The sequence below is a fragment of the Megalops cyprinoides genome, chromosome 20, assembly GCF_013368585.1.
Source record: "Megalops cyprinoides isolate fMegCyp1 chromosome 20, fMegCyp1.pri, whole genome shotgun sequence".
Taxonomy (NCBI): domain Eukaryota; kingdom Metazoa; phylum Chordata; class Actinopteri; order Elopiformes; family Megalopidae; genus Megalops; species Megalops cyprinoides.
In genome coordinates this window covers 20273049-20290700 of record NC_050602.1, presented here as the reverse complement: position 1 = coordinate 20290700, position 17652 = coordinate 20273049, and the positions used below count along the sequence as shown (strand labels likewise).

At 43.0% G+C, this 17652-nt stretch overlaps 1 protein-coding gene across 1 annotated transcript in view; it reads left to right on the top strand.

Moving 5' to 3' along the window:
- Nucleotides 1-12446, top strand: part of LOC118795303 (ephrin-A2-like) — a 53253-nt gene extending 40807 nt beyond the window's left edge. The window contains exons 2-4 of the mRNA XM_036553699.1: nucleotides 5594-5886; nucleotides 10904-10969; nucleotides 11722-12446. Coding sequence (XP_036409592.1) covers nucleotides 5594-5886; nucleotides 10904-10969; nucleotides 11722-11843 — 481 coding nt within the window. The 3' untranslated portion in view covers nucleotides 11844-12446. The remainder of the gene's footprint in view (nucleotides 1-5593; nucleotides 5887-10903; nucleotides 10970-11721) is intronic.
- Nucleotides 12447-17652: the final 5206 nt, after the last annotated feature.

The window sequence follows — 17652 nt, the reverse complement described above, 5'->3', positions numbered from 1 at the left end:
GCTCAGCTTGTTTCACTTCCAGTGGTCACCGTACAATCTGATGTCCTGTGAGTGTCATATTGGACCCCGCTGCTGATCAACCCGGTCGACAGCAAATGCTGATCGGCATAATGAAGTTACCTTCATCACACCTGTTTAAACAAACGTCAGCACACCTGCTACATGTAAGATTTTGTAGTTTTCCTGGTAGTACTCATCAGCAGAGACCGTACATACAGTATTTATGCCAGTGATATTAATTAGCGAGCAGTGAGCTTCTACAGAGAATATCATACATTCTCACCATGGAACTTATTTCGCTAACATTTTTACTCATGATAATAACATTTGACAAAATTAGAGCAAAAAAGAGCAATCTGGGAGCGTTTCAATCATGTTTAATTCATGCTTGTTTTTAAAGAGTAAAGATTAAGAACCTACAGGAATCTGGGAAGGAGAAAGAGAATAACAGAGCAGGATCCACACATTCCCTGGAGGGCCTTTTTCTGTGATGTTTATATCCTGTGCTGTTGGTGTTTTACCCCATAATTAACAGATCTGTGAATTCTACAGCACAGCTCGAAGAGATGACAAATTGGGACTGTATTAAAACTATATTTACTGTGGTGGAGAGTGGTCTCCGTCTCTGTCCGTTGGTGTGTGTTCTAGGATTAGTTTGAGTGTGGGTGTTGATATCTTCCTAGTGTGACCCTGCATTTCTTTATCCTGTATTTTTTCTGTACAGTCTGGTGTACCATTTGTGTAATGTTTTAAGCGCAAGGAATCTTCAACTTTGCAAAACAGGAGTGTGTTCAAATGTAGCACAATGTAGCACCGTGGTAAGGAGCAGGGCTCGTAACCAAATGGTTGCTGGTTTGATTCCCCGCTGGGGCACTGCTGCTGTACCCTTGGGCAAGGTACTTAACCCAGAACTGCCTTAGTAAATATCCAGCTGTATAAATGGATAAAACTGTAACCTATGTAAGTCACCCTGGATAAAAGTGTCCGCTAAGTGTCAATAATGTAATGTAACGTAAATCCATGTTTTGGGGGGGTGGGGTGGAAGCAGGGGGAGTGATTAGGTGAGTGATTGAGTGATGAGTGATTCTGTGAGAGATATTTGGTGATATTTGGAGAGAGCTTCAGTGACTGATTCAATGAGATTCAGTGACTGATTCACAGCCAGTAATCCAGTAATAGCTTCTTGCCGCTGTTGTTGCCGTAATGAAGCTGATCTATCACAAATTCATTTATTTGAAATCAAGCATGCCTTATCAAATGCTAAGTCTGAAACGCTTCTACACCCTGTTAGTCAAGTGTTTTAATGCTGGAGGTAGAAAAGAATTTTGCATTTTAGCAAAGGTTAATGCTCGTAATAGGCCTGCAGTGAAGTGCTTTTTGTAACTGTATTTTATACAGTACTAACACAGTCTTTATTCAGCAGTCAGCTCAGAACCAGTGCATATTACAGCAATATTTCATCACTGTCCTATCCACTCACATTGGCTTTGGCTCCACTCTACTTGGTAGGACCTTTATTTGTCTGTATTTTGCATCAGTGAGTAATTCACAGGTCTTAAAGGTCCTTAAGAGATAATACTCATGAGTGTTCATGAAATATTCAGTTTCTGACCAAAACAGAGAGGAAGAACTGTGAAGAATTAAATGAGAGGCGGTACATGAGAGAAAACAAGTGAGAGGAATGTTTTTATATTAGGGTCGTGATTCTTCATTTTATGGACCATGACAAGGCTGTCCTGGATGCTCTGTTGATTGCGGCAGTCATGTTGTTTTTTGTTAAGTCCTTGACTATGAGTCTTGATTGCACCGCATCCACAGATGGAAGATTATAAGGGAAGTATGTCAATCTTTTGAGTGTTTGGGTTATGTATATGTGTACACATCTATTTGTGTGTGTGTGTGTGTGTATCTACATGTACTGTTTCATGTATGCGTTCATGTGTGCATGTTTTTTTTTACATGAATGTGAATGAACATTTTGCTGTTCCGTCTTTTGTGAAGGAGACGGGTCGTGTTTCTCTGATTGGTTCTCGCCTCTTGGGATTCTGCTCCAATCACTAAGTGTGACTGATAGGTGGAGGAATCGCAGGGGAGAGACAAGGAGACAACAGGAGGTGAATGACAAGCAATAGAAAGAGAGGTCAAGAGAGAAACAAAGCTACTTTTGATTTTAAAAACATATAATTTAACAGCTGCCAAAAAAAAGAACTGGGAAAAGGACTAAAGGATTGTTATTTACAGCTGTTATCAACAGCTCCTTGTCTGTCTCAATATGATTTATGTGTCTTAGAGAGACTCAGTTTAGATTTCCAAATGAAAATGTCATGCGTGCACAAATACTTTTGCTCTTCATCATACTTTACATCAAAAATTCTAAAATTCAGGATATTTTCACATTCATGAAAAATAAAAGAAAGTTATGGTAAGATGAAGGACAAACATCCAAAGTAGGAGCATCTCAGCCCACTACAGAGGCAAAGTGAGTAACCACCAGACACTGACTAATAATGAATATCTGATAAGGCTTGCATATATATGTTATTATTAAAACTCAGCATAAAATGTTGACTTTTGTAACTGTTTAACCTTTTACTTCTACAATGTGTTAATATGTGTATGTAATTGTTGCTTTATCCATCATTAGTTCCTCTTTTTTGTCTTCCAATGTGTATCATGCTTTAGCATTATTTACAGAACGCGATATGCCATTAAAACAAATCAAACTGTAGTGAGAGAGACACAGAAACAAACCTTTCTAGGCACAGAGGACAGGCTATGTGGTCACAACCAGCACAGGAGACAGGCAGACTCCCTTCTACACCGTCAAAATGCTGCCCAACAAGGGAGGTGTTCTTTGATATGTTACATTCCCTTCCCTCAGTTCAGACAGATGACTGACAAAGACAAGATGCATGTCATGCTGGAGGATAGAAACACAGTGTCCCACAGCTGAGGACTCAAAAATAATTCAACACGGTTTACTTTTTCTAGAGAATGTTAATATTGGGAATAAAGCAAACGACATTGAAAATAAAACCCTCATAAATACCACCTAAAAAACAAACTAGCAGAGTCACACTGAACAGCTCCTTACACACTCTTACTTGTTCCCATTATTGCATGCATTGCCCTCAGAAAAATAACAAGTGAGATAGAGAGGACTCCATCATATATTCAAAACAAGCTCCTCTTGAAATACAGAACATACTCTCTTGATAATGCACCATAATCTCTTAAAGCAGTTCAAAGAGCATCCCAACATGTAAAACTGGATATTAGAAAACAGAAACAAGGTTTTTTCCCCCGGGTCACCGCATAAACCACCCACATTTTGCAGTCTCTATTCCCTGGTTGATCATATTGCCATCTTTCCTCGTCCCAAACAAAAAATTCACATACTTTTTTTGCAACGGGGGTACCTCACATTGACATTGGCCAACCTTTTGCAAAAGGCAGATCTGAAAGTTTGAAATATCTTAAAAAAAGGAGCACTTTTTGAAGCCATAGGACAAAGGCTTACTTGTTTCTTCCTCTCTCAATTTTGGGAATGGGTGGTAGGGTCTAATATAAATGACCCAATGCTCCTGTCCAACCAATCGGATTCTCTGTATCAATCTATCTATTTGTTCATTATTTATTTATTTATTTATTTATTTATTTATTCATTCATTCATTTGACACCATGCTGGATATTACACGAAAAGTTCCTAAAGAACAACTGGTTAAGGTAAGCTAAATTAAACATACTGTGGTGCGTGGGCGTTTTCTGGGGGGGGGGGGGTGCTGGGGGTTTGAACCAGCCTCTGAGCTGGATCGTTCTGCAAAGCACATGAGATGATTGCACAGCTGGAGATCTGTCGGGGCGCGGAGCAGGTGTTATGGAGCGAGCAGATGTGTTGGCAAAGCGTAAGAAAAGTGATGCTCTGCTGACTTTGAGTCAAGGCGTGAACTGAAATATGTGCAGGAAGAAAAGCGGGGGGAGAAAAATAGGTGCTGCACTCGCTTTAAGAGGAACGTATGATTATTTATTTAGCGGAAAACATTGATATTGCGCCAAAACTTAAAAGCATTTTGAAAGCGTCGACGATTAATACGCTGCGGAAATTTAGACAAACAAACCGAGGGGAAAAAGGGCTATGGAAAATTACCAGGCTGCTCCCCTCCCCTACAGCCGTGCCATTGGCCAGAAGTGCGACTGGTGCATGCTGGGTTTGTGTTGTTTGTAAAGAGGTTTCAGCTTTCTGTTATTCAGACTGAAGGCCCCCCCCCACCCCCCAGCCGCAATCATAGCACAGATAGGAAAGAACAAAATTGGAATTCGCCCCTTCCTATCATCTCTCGGGGTCCAGTGTTTGGCCGCTAATGCACAGAAATGAGCCGTTCCAGTTTGCCGGCCGCATAATAGAAGAGGCCCTAATGGAATGAAAGGTTCCCCCTCTAAAAGCAGATAATCTTAGGCACCGGGGTCTGGTGGGATCTGTCGTACAGGCTTTCCCTCTCTCTATCCGCTCGCAGCGGCTGTGTGTGGCAGAGGAGAGGAGCTGGTGGAGGGACAGTGGGGTTGTCATGGAGCTGATGGGTTTAAACGTGAGGAAGATTGGGGAGGAGTTCTTTTGTGGTCTTTCGCCCACCCCCAAAAGAGCAACTCCCTTGATGGTAAATGTGCTGGTGTGTTTACAGCCCAGCTCAGCCCCTGTTTAGCTTATGACCTGTTATTGCCTTATTATGCCTTATTATATGTTATTACTTCTGTTTTGTTTTTTTTCTGTGATGTCAGTTTTTCTGCAGTGCTCTCTACAATAATCTGTGAATTTTTCTGTGCAGAAAAATCAGTCAATCAACTAAGCAATCAAATTAGCGCTCTTAACATTGAAATTGTCACAGAATCCATTACACATAAACAAAGACAGTTGGAATTGATATAACATATAGGGGATTGAAAATGAAAAGCAATTCCACAATGACAATAGAGAACACATCACCTACAATGATAATGTAAAGAATGTTCAAGCTATGCCCTTTTGTGAAAAAAAGAGGCGGAGTGGTCTAACACCTTTCAATAGCACAGGAATATGGTAAGGTCCCGAATATGATATAAACATACAAGATATAGCAGGTAAGCTGTTATTTAATCCTGTGAGCTCTTAAATCATGATGCAGTTTCCACAGATGGTGGTCGTGGTATAATTCATTTAAACAATGAATTATATTACAATATTGTCATTTAGCAGATGCTCTTATCCAGAGCGACTTACATACAGTAGGTTACAATTTTATTCATTAATACACCTGGATATTTATTGAGGCAATTGTGGGTTAAGTATGTTGCCCAAGGGTACAACAGCAGTGCCCTGCTGAACCTGCAACCTTTTGGTTAAGAGCCCTGCTTCTTACCACTATACCACACTGCTGTCCCAAGCCTTAAGGCACCTGGTATTCCCAGGCAGTCTCCCGTCTAAATACTAACCACGCTTGACCCTGCATAGCTCTAAGACTGGATGAGATCAGGCGTGTTCAGGGTGGTATGGCCATAACCTTACATTTGATATTATATTCAAAGCTTCAGTGCAGTGACTGTTGGGTCTTTCTGCAGGTTCCGGCGTGGGGATTACACCGTCGGGCTGAGCATCAATGACTACCTGGACATCTACTGCCCGTACTATGAGAGCCCCCAGCCCCAGGACCGCATGGAGCGCTACATCCTCTTCATGGTCAACCACGAGGGTTACCGCACCTGCGACCCCAGGATGAGGGGCCTCAAGCGCTGGGAGTGCAACCAGCCCCGCAGCTCCAGCGGGCCCCTCAGGTTCTCCGAGAAGTTCCAGCTCTTCACCCCCTTCTCGCTGGGGTTCGAGTTCCGCCCGGGCCACGAGTACTACTACATCTGTGAGTATCTGCATGCTCTGAGTAACGCCTCCTCCTCATGCGATTCACGTGTAGGGCTCCAAGGACCTGTGATCGTACCTGGCTAGGCCTAACCCTAACCCTAATCCTAACCCTAACCCTAACCCTAACTCTAACCCTAATCCTAACCCTAAATTGATTATACCCGGTTTTCCAGCCCTCCTGTGCAGCCCGCCCAAGTGCACTTCCTGATTTGGCCAGTAGGAGTATCTTTCCAGGGCCTAGAGATTTGAAAGTGAGGCTTCACGAACCCCGGAATGGGTGGAATTCTCCTATCTGCACTATCAGCTCCTCACCGATTCAGACCAGTCATCCCTGCTGGGATGTAGGGAATGTATTTCTTGGCTCACACCAGTCAGTGACTGACAGCACACTGCAGCTCCGCCCATTATTGCGGCTCACGCAGCCTTGCGCTTCCATCATGCTTAGCTGCTCTCGTAAACGCGCCTCCCCAGCCACTGTGTTCCGGCAGTTAGCTTACGCTCTCCGTTTGTGCGCCGCGTGTGTCTGAAGGGCAGATTGATCCCCCCGCTTGCAGAGAGCAACACCGCAAGCCACATTACCCTTGGGTGTTTAATTAATCAGCTTTCTCTGTGATTACATTTGGCATTTAGTTCACTCTTCTGTAAAGGTTAGAGACATGGAGCAGGAAGCGAAAAAATCTGTTTCAAAGATTTTTACAAATCGCCGTATGTGTGCTCTGTGACATACAGTAAATGTAATAAAGATGGTTCAAACTAGGCTAGTGAAGCTGTTATTCATATTAAATATCATTTATATAATAAAAATTTCATTTATTGTTAATTTATCATTAAATTTCATTTATTGTGGTAAAAATGAAAGTATTCTAGGGTCTTTTTTCCTGAGATGTTATCAGCCAGAGACTGATCTTAATCAGAGACTTTTAATTTGTAAATATAGCTCAGTATTTCTATTTGTAGATATTTTACTATTATAATTAAGTCTTCAGACATCTCCTTATATTTTCAACATCAAAAAATATTCTGTCCACACACTCCCATCTGCCTTCACAGCATGTCCATTTGAAAGCAACAACCCCACCCCATACATTTTTTGAATAAGAAATGAAGTAAAATAAATCAGTAAACCATATGGGTAGCCAGTGCAGAGCATTTGATTCATTAGGGCAGGTCATAAAAGAGAATGGATCTGTATCTCAGAGACGCAACCCATGCCAAAGGTCTCTGCTCTCTGTAGCACTCTCTCTTGTACTGAGCATCTCTGTCTGAATTCAGGAGCAGCTTGTTCGCAGCGTCTTGCATTCTCCCTTTAAACTGCTTCAAGTGCTCTGACTCACCGCCGCCTCGGACAAAACAAACTAGAAATTCTGTTTCATAAAGCATGCATGAAATCTCCAGGAGCACGGCTTTACAACTCGAGGAAGCAGTCATAAGTAAATCCAGGGCTTTATGACTGACATACATTGCTTGGTTTGATTTTTTAATGCAATGTTCATTCTGTCACTGTACAACAGCTGCCATGAAGCACAGCAGTGGTTAGTGAATGCTTTATTAAGTAGTAATGCCATGCTCATGAAGATGTTATGTATGCTTTATGAAGGCCTTGTGAAGTTGTATTTTATATGCATTGTTATCATCAGCATATCAAGTAAGGATGAAGGGAGAGTGTATGTGTGTGTATTATATATATATATGTGTGTGTGTGTGTGCATGTGTGTGTGTGTGTGTGTGCACATACATGTGTGAATGACTTGCTCTGATTGCATGTGTGTGCATATGTGGGTGCATGCAATAGTATGTGTAGGAATATAAGTTCATGTGTGTGCATGGGTGCATGTATGTTTATGTGTGTGTGTGTGCGTGTGCACATGTATGCGTGTATGATCTGCTGTGCTTTGGTTATAGGCAGTCCCCCTATTCCTTGACGTGAAGGGCAGGCAGTGAGAACCTGTCATAGGATCATCCCTCAGCTTTATTTTAAAACCAGTTAACGGCGCCCTCATGTGGAACATGCCAAATCATGCTGAATTGCAAACTCTTGCTTTACAAGAAACTTGAGGGAAGCAATTGGTTCCCTGTGGCTTTCCTATTATATTTTTTCACTGAGAGCTGCTACAATCTATTCATCTCTCAGGTTCAATACAGCCTTGACACTCTCCTTCAGGGCTCTCTGCACATTGACTCCCTTAAATGGCTCATTGGGTGGTTCCGTGAGAACAGTAAACCCAGGGTAAATTTCTGGCTAAACGTTCCAAACACTTATAGATCGGCCTAGCAATGGCTATTGTGTGGCGCGCACCCAACTAAACGCTTTAACATTTTCAAAGCGCTTATTGACTTTTTTTTTCACCATCAGTTCCAAATGGGTATCCGCGTTAAAAGGTACCTGTGTGGCGCACCGCTGAGAGATTCCGAGAGAACGGCCCTGCGTGTCTTTTAAGGGTGCTGTGCTGCATACCTAATCGGATTTTGCTGCCCCCTTCGTCGCGGCTCCACGCCGGAGTGAGTTTACCAGGTGCTTCTGTTTTTTCGGCTAATGGGCCCAGGGGAGCTGATAAAAGGCACCCCTGCTGGGCTGTCAGAGGCCGACAGCTCGGGACAGCTTGGCAGTCCGTCAGCGGAGCCATTTCGGGCGCGCTCTCCGGTTTCTTCGCTCTCGCCGGCGCTTGAAATTGATGGCGAACACGGGTTTTACAAAAAAACGCGGACCCGCGCCGCCTGAAATGAACACAGCACATCAGCCGTAACGGCGTGAGGCCCTTCTTGCTGTTTGTTGTTTGCTGTTTTTGCGCAACCCCCCCGCGCCGGCGTTTGCGAGGAAGTGCTGACTTCGCCACTGTAGCTCCGCGGCAGTGAGTGACAGATAAAAGCCGCGGAGGTTCCGTTCCCTTCTCCAGCCGGTTGACAGGTGAAGGAGGATTGGGTTTCATCATGTAAGGGAAGCTTTCTGTCCTTTTCTCCTGACTTTGATTCGCACTTGTTGGGAAGGCCAAGATCTCTACCTTAATTTGTTGAACAGACATCCTTACCTGCAGCGAGTTATGTGTTTACACACAGGCATTGTATGCATTTATATAGAATGATTTTCACTGAAGCAATTCAGGGTAATTTCTTTGCTCAAGGATGTAATATGGGATCCCACCTGGCATGTGGAAATTTGTCTTATTGTGGAAATTTGTTTTAAGATTACACACAGATTACGTTAAATTATATACTGTAATATACCTTAACTCTCTGGTAACATATCAAATTCCCTCTGACTGAACCCTACACACAAGATGGCTGCGGTTCAGGTGACAGAGCAGATCAGCAGGGCTTGGAGACACCTGCGGGCTGGGAACGTCAGCCTGGATGGCTTCTTGAGTGGCAGCTGGTTGTAGCAAGCTGAGAGAAGGCAGGACAATGCTCCATCGCCCCCCCCCCCCGAAGCAGCAAGGCGTAGCGAACCACGTCAGGCGCAACGAGATGCACTGCCCCACCGGGGGAAAAGAAGAGGAGAGGGAGGAGAGGAAAAACACGAAGGGAAGAAAGGGAGGTTCGAAGCCAGCATTCATCTCGGGCCGTTTCCCAGCACGTCCCAGGGGGGTTTTTTCTCTTCTGTGAAACGCCCACCGTTTCCCTGATCCCAGATGCTCCCTGCATTGTGTGGCCCTTTTGTCTCTGTCAGTGGGCGGGGCTGGGAATCGGCTCCACCCACAGTTCAGTTACACTTCTTTCTATCACCCCCCCCCCCCCCCCAAAGGATTGTGGGATAGCATCAATATTATAGTTGTCACAGGGCCTCAGGTGTTGGGAACAAGGGTGGGTACTGTAGAGGGCTGGGTATGTGTAGCTATGAGGGTATTGGAGAGGGGAATGGATATGGGTTATCAGGGTTGGGGTTTATCTCAGTCCATCACCACCCTCGAGTGATGTGTGTTTCAGCTCAGGTTGTGGGTGGGTGACCCCCTTGAGCTGTGGATCCTGTAAGGCAACATTCTGCAAGAGTACATAGTCATCGAGTACAACATGGGGTCACAAATGAAGAGTTCTTGTTCTGTTTTCTTGGTTTGGGGGGCTCTATGACCTTGGGTGGAAGGGTGTGTCATTCTACTGTAGGCTGTGCTTCATGCATTTGAATTTGTGTGTGTGTGTGCCTGTGTGTGTCTGTACATTTCCATTGCACTATCCACACAAATGACTTCCCTATCAAGAGCTTGCTATAAAATCCACTTGTGAAAAGACTGTAATTCGCAAACAACCTTGATGTAACTTCTTCACTACAGTGGGACAATGCTGTGTGATATTTATGCCTCGGACAAACAAAAAACAACAAGAAAACAGAGTTAAACTTCTGATGGTTGAGGAAAGCAATCTTTGAGTGTTTGATTTTCTATGGTGAGAACAGTGTGTGGCTAATGAACACATTCTTCATCTGCTTCATGCTGTAAAGTTTTTTGCTGGAATGTGATTTTTGAGTGGTGCCATATGGCGTGTTTGTGTGTCTGGTGACTTGGTGGCTTTGACCACAGAGAGGGGGAAAATTTTGACGCTCTCTGCTTGAGCGAGAACAGCCCAGAGATTCACAGAACACCGTGCAGAGTCACAGACCAACCCACAGAGTCGGAGTCATACTGATGAATGCTGCGTCACAGTTCCGACCCTGGGTGATTTATTGACTGTTGGTTGGTGAGTCAAACGATGAGGAACATCTGAACAGTGACCCCCCCCCACCCCCCACCCCCCGCTTAGGCCAGCTGAACATGGTGGAAATTTATATACTGTATATATTTTTACATCGGTCTATCTGTGTATTCATCTATTGATTGATTGATCATCATTCATATTACCTGTACTATGCCAGTCAATATGAATGTGAATATTAATACCTATCCAAGATCAGTCATAACAGTCGTAGCATATTACATCTTTTTCTTGCAGAAACAATGCTGCTGAAAGTGATGGTGATTAACAGTTCTCTGTCTGTTTGCTCGTCTCCCTGTTACTCTCTCTCTCACTGTCTGTATCTGTTCTCTCAGCATCCCCGCACGTTAACCACGCTGGGAGGCAGTGTTTGAAGCTGAAGGTGTACGTGAGACCCACCAGTGAGTGCTGCCGTCACACTGCTGTGCTGCAGACAAATCCACTCCATCTCACCAACAACAACACCATTAAAATTCGTCAGGCTCAGAAAGTCCTGGAAAGATCTTTACACCCCAACGCCACTCTCCTAACCCCCAGCCCACATACCAGACTATCAGCAGTGTAGGGTGTAATGGTGTAATCATTAGACCGCTGATTGTGGGTTTGAATAGCAGCTGGGACACTCCTGTCATTCCCTTGTGTATTTTATCTTCTTTCTTAGAACAACGATGTAGCTTTACCGTATGAAAGAGTTACAGAGAGTGCAGGGTGTAATATTTTCTAATGCCCTGTATCAGGACATCGGGTAAGCTAATTCATGATAAAAATGTAACATCACGTTTATGAGTAAGACACATTTAAATGACAAAGCCATTCTGGTTTGATGAAAGACATGAAAATGTCAAAAGCCTTTTTTCCCCAAATATATCTGTTGAGTTTAAATTATATACCAGCTTCTGCTATTAAGTACCTATGCATGGTTTGTGAAATTGTAGCTAACAGAGCTGCTGATTTTAATTCAGAACATACTCTCCATTTCTCGCTCTCTCTCTCTCTCTCTCTTACTTCCCTTCATCTTCCTCTGTCTCTCTTTCTCCCTCCCTATTTCTGTCTTTCATTCTCTCCCCCTGTCCTGCTCTCTCCTGCTTTTTCTCTGCCCCTCCCTTTCTCTTTCACCCTCGTTCTCCCCCCCTCCACTCTCTGTCTGTTTCAGATGAGTCAGGGTACAAGTCTCCAGAGCCCTTTCTGACAGATGACAGCTCGGACTGCAGTGTGGCCGCACCCTGCCTCTTGCTTGCGGTGGCCCTTGTGTTGACAATGCTGTCCTCGTCCTAGCCCCCACCCCCACGCTGATCACTGCCCCCGTCCCCGCCCCCTACAGCCTCACGCTCCTGCTTGCTGTTCCCTGTTTAACCACCCCCCCTACCCTAGAGCGGTTCTACACTGACAAAAGCCACAGCACACCACAATGCTGCTGATGCCAACATTCCAGTGCGCCCAAGATCAGTGAACTGCTCAGCACCACACATGTATTTACGTTCAGCAACCACCAGGGGGAAACCTGATCCCCCCCGCCACAAAAGGAAGGCCTACTGTACCAGTTCTCCATCTTCAGATGGTTTATGGAGTCTCCAGTGCAGCAGATGTCTTGAGGATTGTGACCACCTGTCCTGTTTCAGTGTATTGAGAGATCCTCAGCCAGCTCTTTCTCTTTCTCTCTCTTTCTCTCTCTCTCTCTCTCTCTCTCTCTCTCTACCACTCACATGTACAGGAGGCATTTTACTGTGAATCTGCCAAAGACACTGAATTACTTTCACTCCATTTAATGTGTGCACGGAGGTGGAAGAGGACATGGGTCGTGTTTTTGGGCCATTATCATATGCAGCCGGGGAACTCTGTGGACGTTTCGGATCACTGAAATGGGGATTACGGAACAGAAAGGACGATGTTTTTTTTTTCTAAACATCTTTTATATATATTGAAAATAATGTTTATTAAAAACAAACTAACAGCCAAATAAATGGCCTTTTTTCACTGGTGCTGAATCAGAGGTGAGTCTCAGGCCCTTGTCTTGACTGGAGGCAAGATGGCCTTTTGTGATGTTCAGTGACTTTAGTGAAGTCTGTCTTTATTTCCTCTTGGTGGCTTATAATGTGGAGTTTTGTCTGACCATTTAACCCCCCAAAAAGGAAGCAGACTTTGGTCTCCTGAACCGCTGAAGCACTTTTGCTTGGTAATGTGACTTGTTTTTGTAATTTGACAGAATACCCAATGTCCAGCGATGGGCCAATGTTGAAAACGGGCACGTATAAACAAACAAAAGGTACTTATGTACATTTGACTGTATTTTACTTTATTCCATGTTATATTTTTACCTGATCCTTCTTTCAAATGCAAGAACAAATTCATGTATGTCTTGAAATTTTAATGTAACTTGTTGGATCTCTGTTGTCAAAGCTGTTTTAGAAAGGTCAGATATTTACTGTAGCTCTTAGTTGTTTCCCTGCCTATTGCACAATGCATTCTGGTATTTGTAGGCCTGTTGTTATGTTTCCAACAGCATCTTATGGTGTGATTGTCAAATAATTTTGTTCTTGTTTTTGTTTGCTTTTAATATTATTTTTTATACTTTCAATTAATGTCTTGTTCTGGCAAATAAACAAATGGAAAAAGCTAGAAAAATAAAGCTTTGTCACAGCAGAACAGTTCTATGTCACATTTTGGATCAAAACTGAATCAATCTTATTTTTAAGGTCAATCATGCAATATAAGTCAACAACCCTAATAAGTGTCTGAAATTTCCATAGTTTCATTGTTCCAGTAAGAATTTGTTTCATTTTCAGAAGTCTGTATTAAGGGGTATTAACATTTCAAAAAATCTACAGGTTATAGATGTGAATAATATCTTTAAAAATACAGTCAAGCGTGAAAATAAGATTGGACAAGGCTCATGTGGGTGCAGCAGGTGAATGCTCCAAAGTGGTCATGGCTTCCATCATTTTCAAAACAGACGTCTCTCATTCTTTGGAATAGCCCTCTAGACTGCTACACAAATATCTCTCCCTTTTTAGAATGGCCAGTGAGAAGACATCAAATAGCTCTTCCTTTTTATACAGGCTACCAGGATGTAGCAAATGTCTCTCCCATTCTGAAAATAAACTGCCAGGCTACAGCTAATATATCTCCCACCCAGACCACAAGGCTAAAGCGTCAGGCTCCCACAGGTGTCCACGTTTAGCATATGTTTGTTTTTTTGCCAGGTCATCAGTGTGATAAAAATCCAAACAGCTCAACCAACATGGTATCCCCTTAAGCACTTTCCTTTTTTGTGCTAAAATGGACTGGGTGTAAATGCACGGTAGGGAAGGAGAAAATATCAATCTGTGGAATCCATTTTTGACATTCAGAATGTGTCTCAAACAACGTGAACCGGAGCTTATGGTAATAAGTGTAATTCTGCCCATACGAAAATCTGGTGGATTTTTTTTCCCAGTTTCCAGATATATATATTCCATTATTCCATGATCTATATATATATATATATATATATATATATATATATATATATATATATATATATGTCTTCCAATTACTTTTACATCTTTTTACATTTACAGCTGTGGTGTGTGGTGTTAAAAATAACCTACAATGAGCATATGACACAGAAAGTAACTGAGGAAATAGTGCGTACAGATATTGATAATTTGATAGTAATTTAAAATAACAGACTAAAAAGGTATATGTTTTCACTGAAATATCTGTTAATATCCCAGCTGTATTATTGGATGCTGACAAATGCCACATGCTTGTGTACCTTTCTAGTGGATAACAGTTACAATTCCTTCTGGCTGCAGTGATCTTTTCCTTCATTTAACATACAGTTTAGCAAGGTAATTAACACAGGGCAGGCCATATGCTGCTAATTGATTGTGTGATTACATTCACAGAATCCTCTCTTTCAGGATACTCTCAAAGGTTCAGAGTGGTGTTATTAGAACAACAGGAGTTATTCAATGTTGCTAAAGCATGTTACTGTATAGATAGCATATAGATATACGTGTGTGTAAGACCATGCCTCTCCTCTCTGCCCTATTCTCACTCTGTCTCTCTCTCTCTCTCTCTCTCTCTCTCTCTCTCTCTGTCCCTCTCTCTCTCCCTGTCTCTCCCTCTTAAACACAAGAGGGTGACAAGCTGGCTGGCTTTTTTAATGAGCACCATCTGTACCAAAATCACACATTGCTGAAAAACTTCAAATTTGACTAGGCAGCAGTTAACTTTCTAAATATTTCCATAACTGCCAGTCTATCTTCCCCTGAACTTGCCTGAGATGCCATTTCTGAATCTGAAGTGAATATTGTGCTCTTGTATAAACTGAGATTTTTTTGGCAGGTACGTAGCTTTGGCATATTTAAAACCATCTATATGGTTCTAAAGAAGTATATTGCAGTCTGAGAGGGGTTAACCACAGCCTGCACACTGATGTCCACTTTTGTAGGCCACAGTTCAATTGCTGGCACACTAGTAGTTGTTTAAAAATATTTCAGAAACAGTTACACAGCATAATCTATACACCCTGAGAATACAGCAAAATGCAGGAGACCTTGTGGAGCTGCCAAATCATTCATAAATGTATAACTCAATATATTGCCAGCTGCCTACCCCCCACCACACACACACACACACACACACACAGTCCCTGGCCTGTCCCTAAAGGATGCCATCTGCCTTGCCCTGGATGTTCAGCCAGCTAAAGGATCCTTGTAGGCCTGAGTAAGTCTGGACACCCTATCTGAATAATTGATGAAGTGTAGACGTTGCCTGACTAAAAATACATGGGGGCATGAGGGACTCCCGCAAAGAGGCACTGCACCCTAACAGTCCATACATTATCTCAGTAGAGGGAGCTAAAGAGTCCTGTGTGCATTAGTCATTTGGCAGCTTTTGCTCGTCCATCCATTTTCAAGAATCTCGTCTCCCTGTGGAGGGGGTGTGGTGTGCCAGCGCCAAAATGGCCAGACACTGGGCATAAGGTCAAACTGTTCCCGAGATGGGACGCCAGTCCATCGCAGCGGACACAATTCAGGGTAAGTCTTTGGACTGTGTAGGAAGAATCTGGAGTAGCTAGAGGCAGCCCACATGGAAACTGTGAGAAATAGCGACACTTTATGCAGATGGGGGGGGGGGGGGGGGGGTATTTGAATCCGTCTTCTCCTCTCTCTCTCCCTCTTTCACTCACATATATAAAGTATGATTTACCGCTTTAGCAGGGGATTTTCATTCTTCGGAGAGACGAGAAAAAACGAAAGTGAATTTCGCTCAGACAGCAGCCACATCAGATGAAACTAGACAGTAATGATGTGGCTTTCTGTAGCGGCTGGGGCGAGAGAGGCGATCCTAGGAGTCAATCTGCACAGTTTAATCCCAGGCCCTGATTGCTGCAGAGGCTATATTAATATGAAGGGTCTCCCGTGATAGCCAGTCTGTATCAGCTCCTAATGAAGATAAAATGTGGAGCGTGGTGCGTCTGCTGACACCGTGTGAATGCAAATGTAGCCCTGGAGTTTTTGAGGCCTCCTCTCACTTTCCATGTAATGACCAAACAAAGGAGCTGTCTTAGGCTGCCTCTGACACAGGGAAGCCTAGAAACAGTTTTAAAAGAAATGTTTGTATCTGTTATTGTATAATAATATTTGATATTTTCTTTTATTTTTTAAAATAATTTTAATAATTCTGCTCCCCATGTGAGTCACAGAGCTCAGTTATCTTCGCTGTTTACCCAGTGAGCCTTTGATCTCTCATTATTCCTTGTCTTATTGTGCTGTGGTACACTGTGGGCATTTATTTCAACTGACAAGATGTATTTCAAGGTCATAACAACACAAGTGTTTTAGGTCCAGTCTTCTGTCATCAAAGCATATCATTATCTTTTGTAGAATGTCTTTGTTGTAGAATTATGATAATTTAATTGTTTGTTTGGAACCTGATACTCATAAATCGCCTGTTTCTCTTCATCTGAAGCAGGCCATGACGACACAAGAGGGAACAGAACACTTTGGACTTCAGCGGTAATTTTAAATGATTAGATCTTGCATTTGAATATTATGGGTTGCGATTGGTTTGAAGTCCTGTACTCGTTGAATGGGAATCGGTGCAAAATTGTCCTGTCGAATTCTGCACGAAATTATAGAGGGAATTCTGGTTCATTAATCTAACTACACATAAGCTAGTTGCTTTTTACTCCTGGTTTGATTAAAATAATCATGTGAGGACTCCCAAGTGGCTCAGCTGGCAAGTCCTTAGTTTTGAGTACAGGCTGTGGCCCGTGGCCCATCATCCGCCAACAGCAACCGGGGGTCTGTATCAGCGGAACAAATGAGTTCCATTCCGCAGGGGAATTGGGCTGGGTAGGCCTGCAAGGGTCCCCTTGTCACACCACTCTTGGCTCCCTGCAGTTCGTCTGGACGACATCAGTGGAGCAGTGGCTATCCTCCAGTTAGTGTCCACACTACTGTAGTGTGCTGTAGAACTTGAAATGTGAAAAACAGCTGCATTGGTGTGTGTGTGTGTGTGTGTGTGTGTGAGTATGTGTCTGTGTATGTGTGTGTGTGTGTGTGTGTGCGTGTACCAGAGGATTGCACTTGTCTGTGCTCCCATGTACAGAGGGTTCTCATGGCAAGACACCCTAGTAATACAAGTAATACAACTGGCAAACATAAAAATAGTTGAATGCAAAAGGACAGAAAATTCTAGAAGAAGAAGGTCATTTGGAACTGAATGGAACTTACTGTACGCACTTTTGTATGTCGCTTTGGATAAAAGCGTCTGCTAAATAAATAAATGTAAATGTAATGTAGATGAATGGAAATAGTAAAATCTGTTATGTAGTTGGCGGCATTATTGTCAGGGGTCTTTAAGCTTACTGGCTACAGTTAACCAGACCCTCCACCATTATCATTTATTCAATCAAACATACACACATGCATACACACATCTTGTACAGTAATAGTTACCTTGCACCTACTCATTAAGACCAGTTTCAATTCTGGTAAACTTTCTGTAGTGCAATGGTTGCTGTGTATCTCCCAGAAGGGACTACATATTGTTGGTGGTCCAGCTGAGTTTGAAATCCTGGAAGAAATAATAA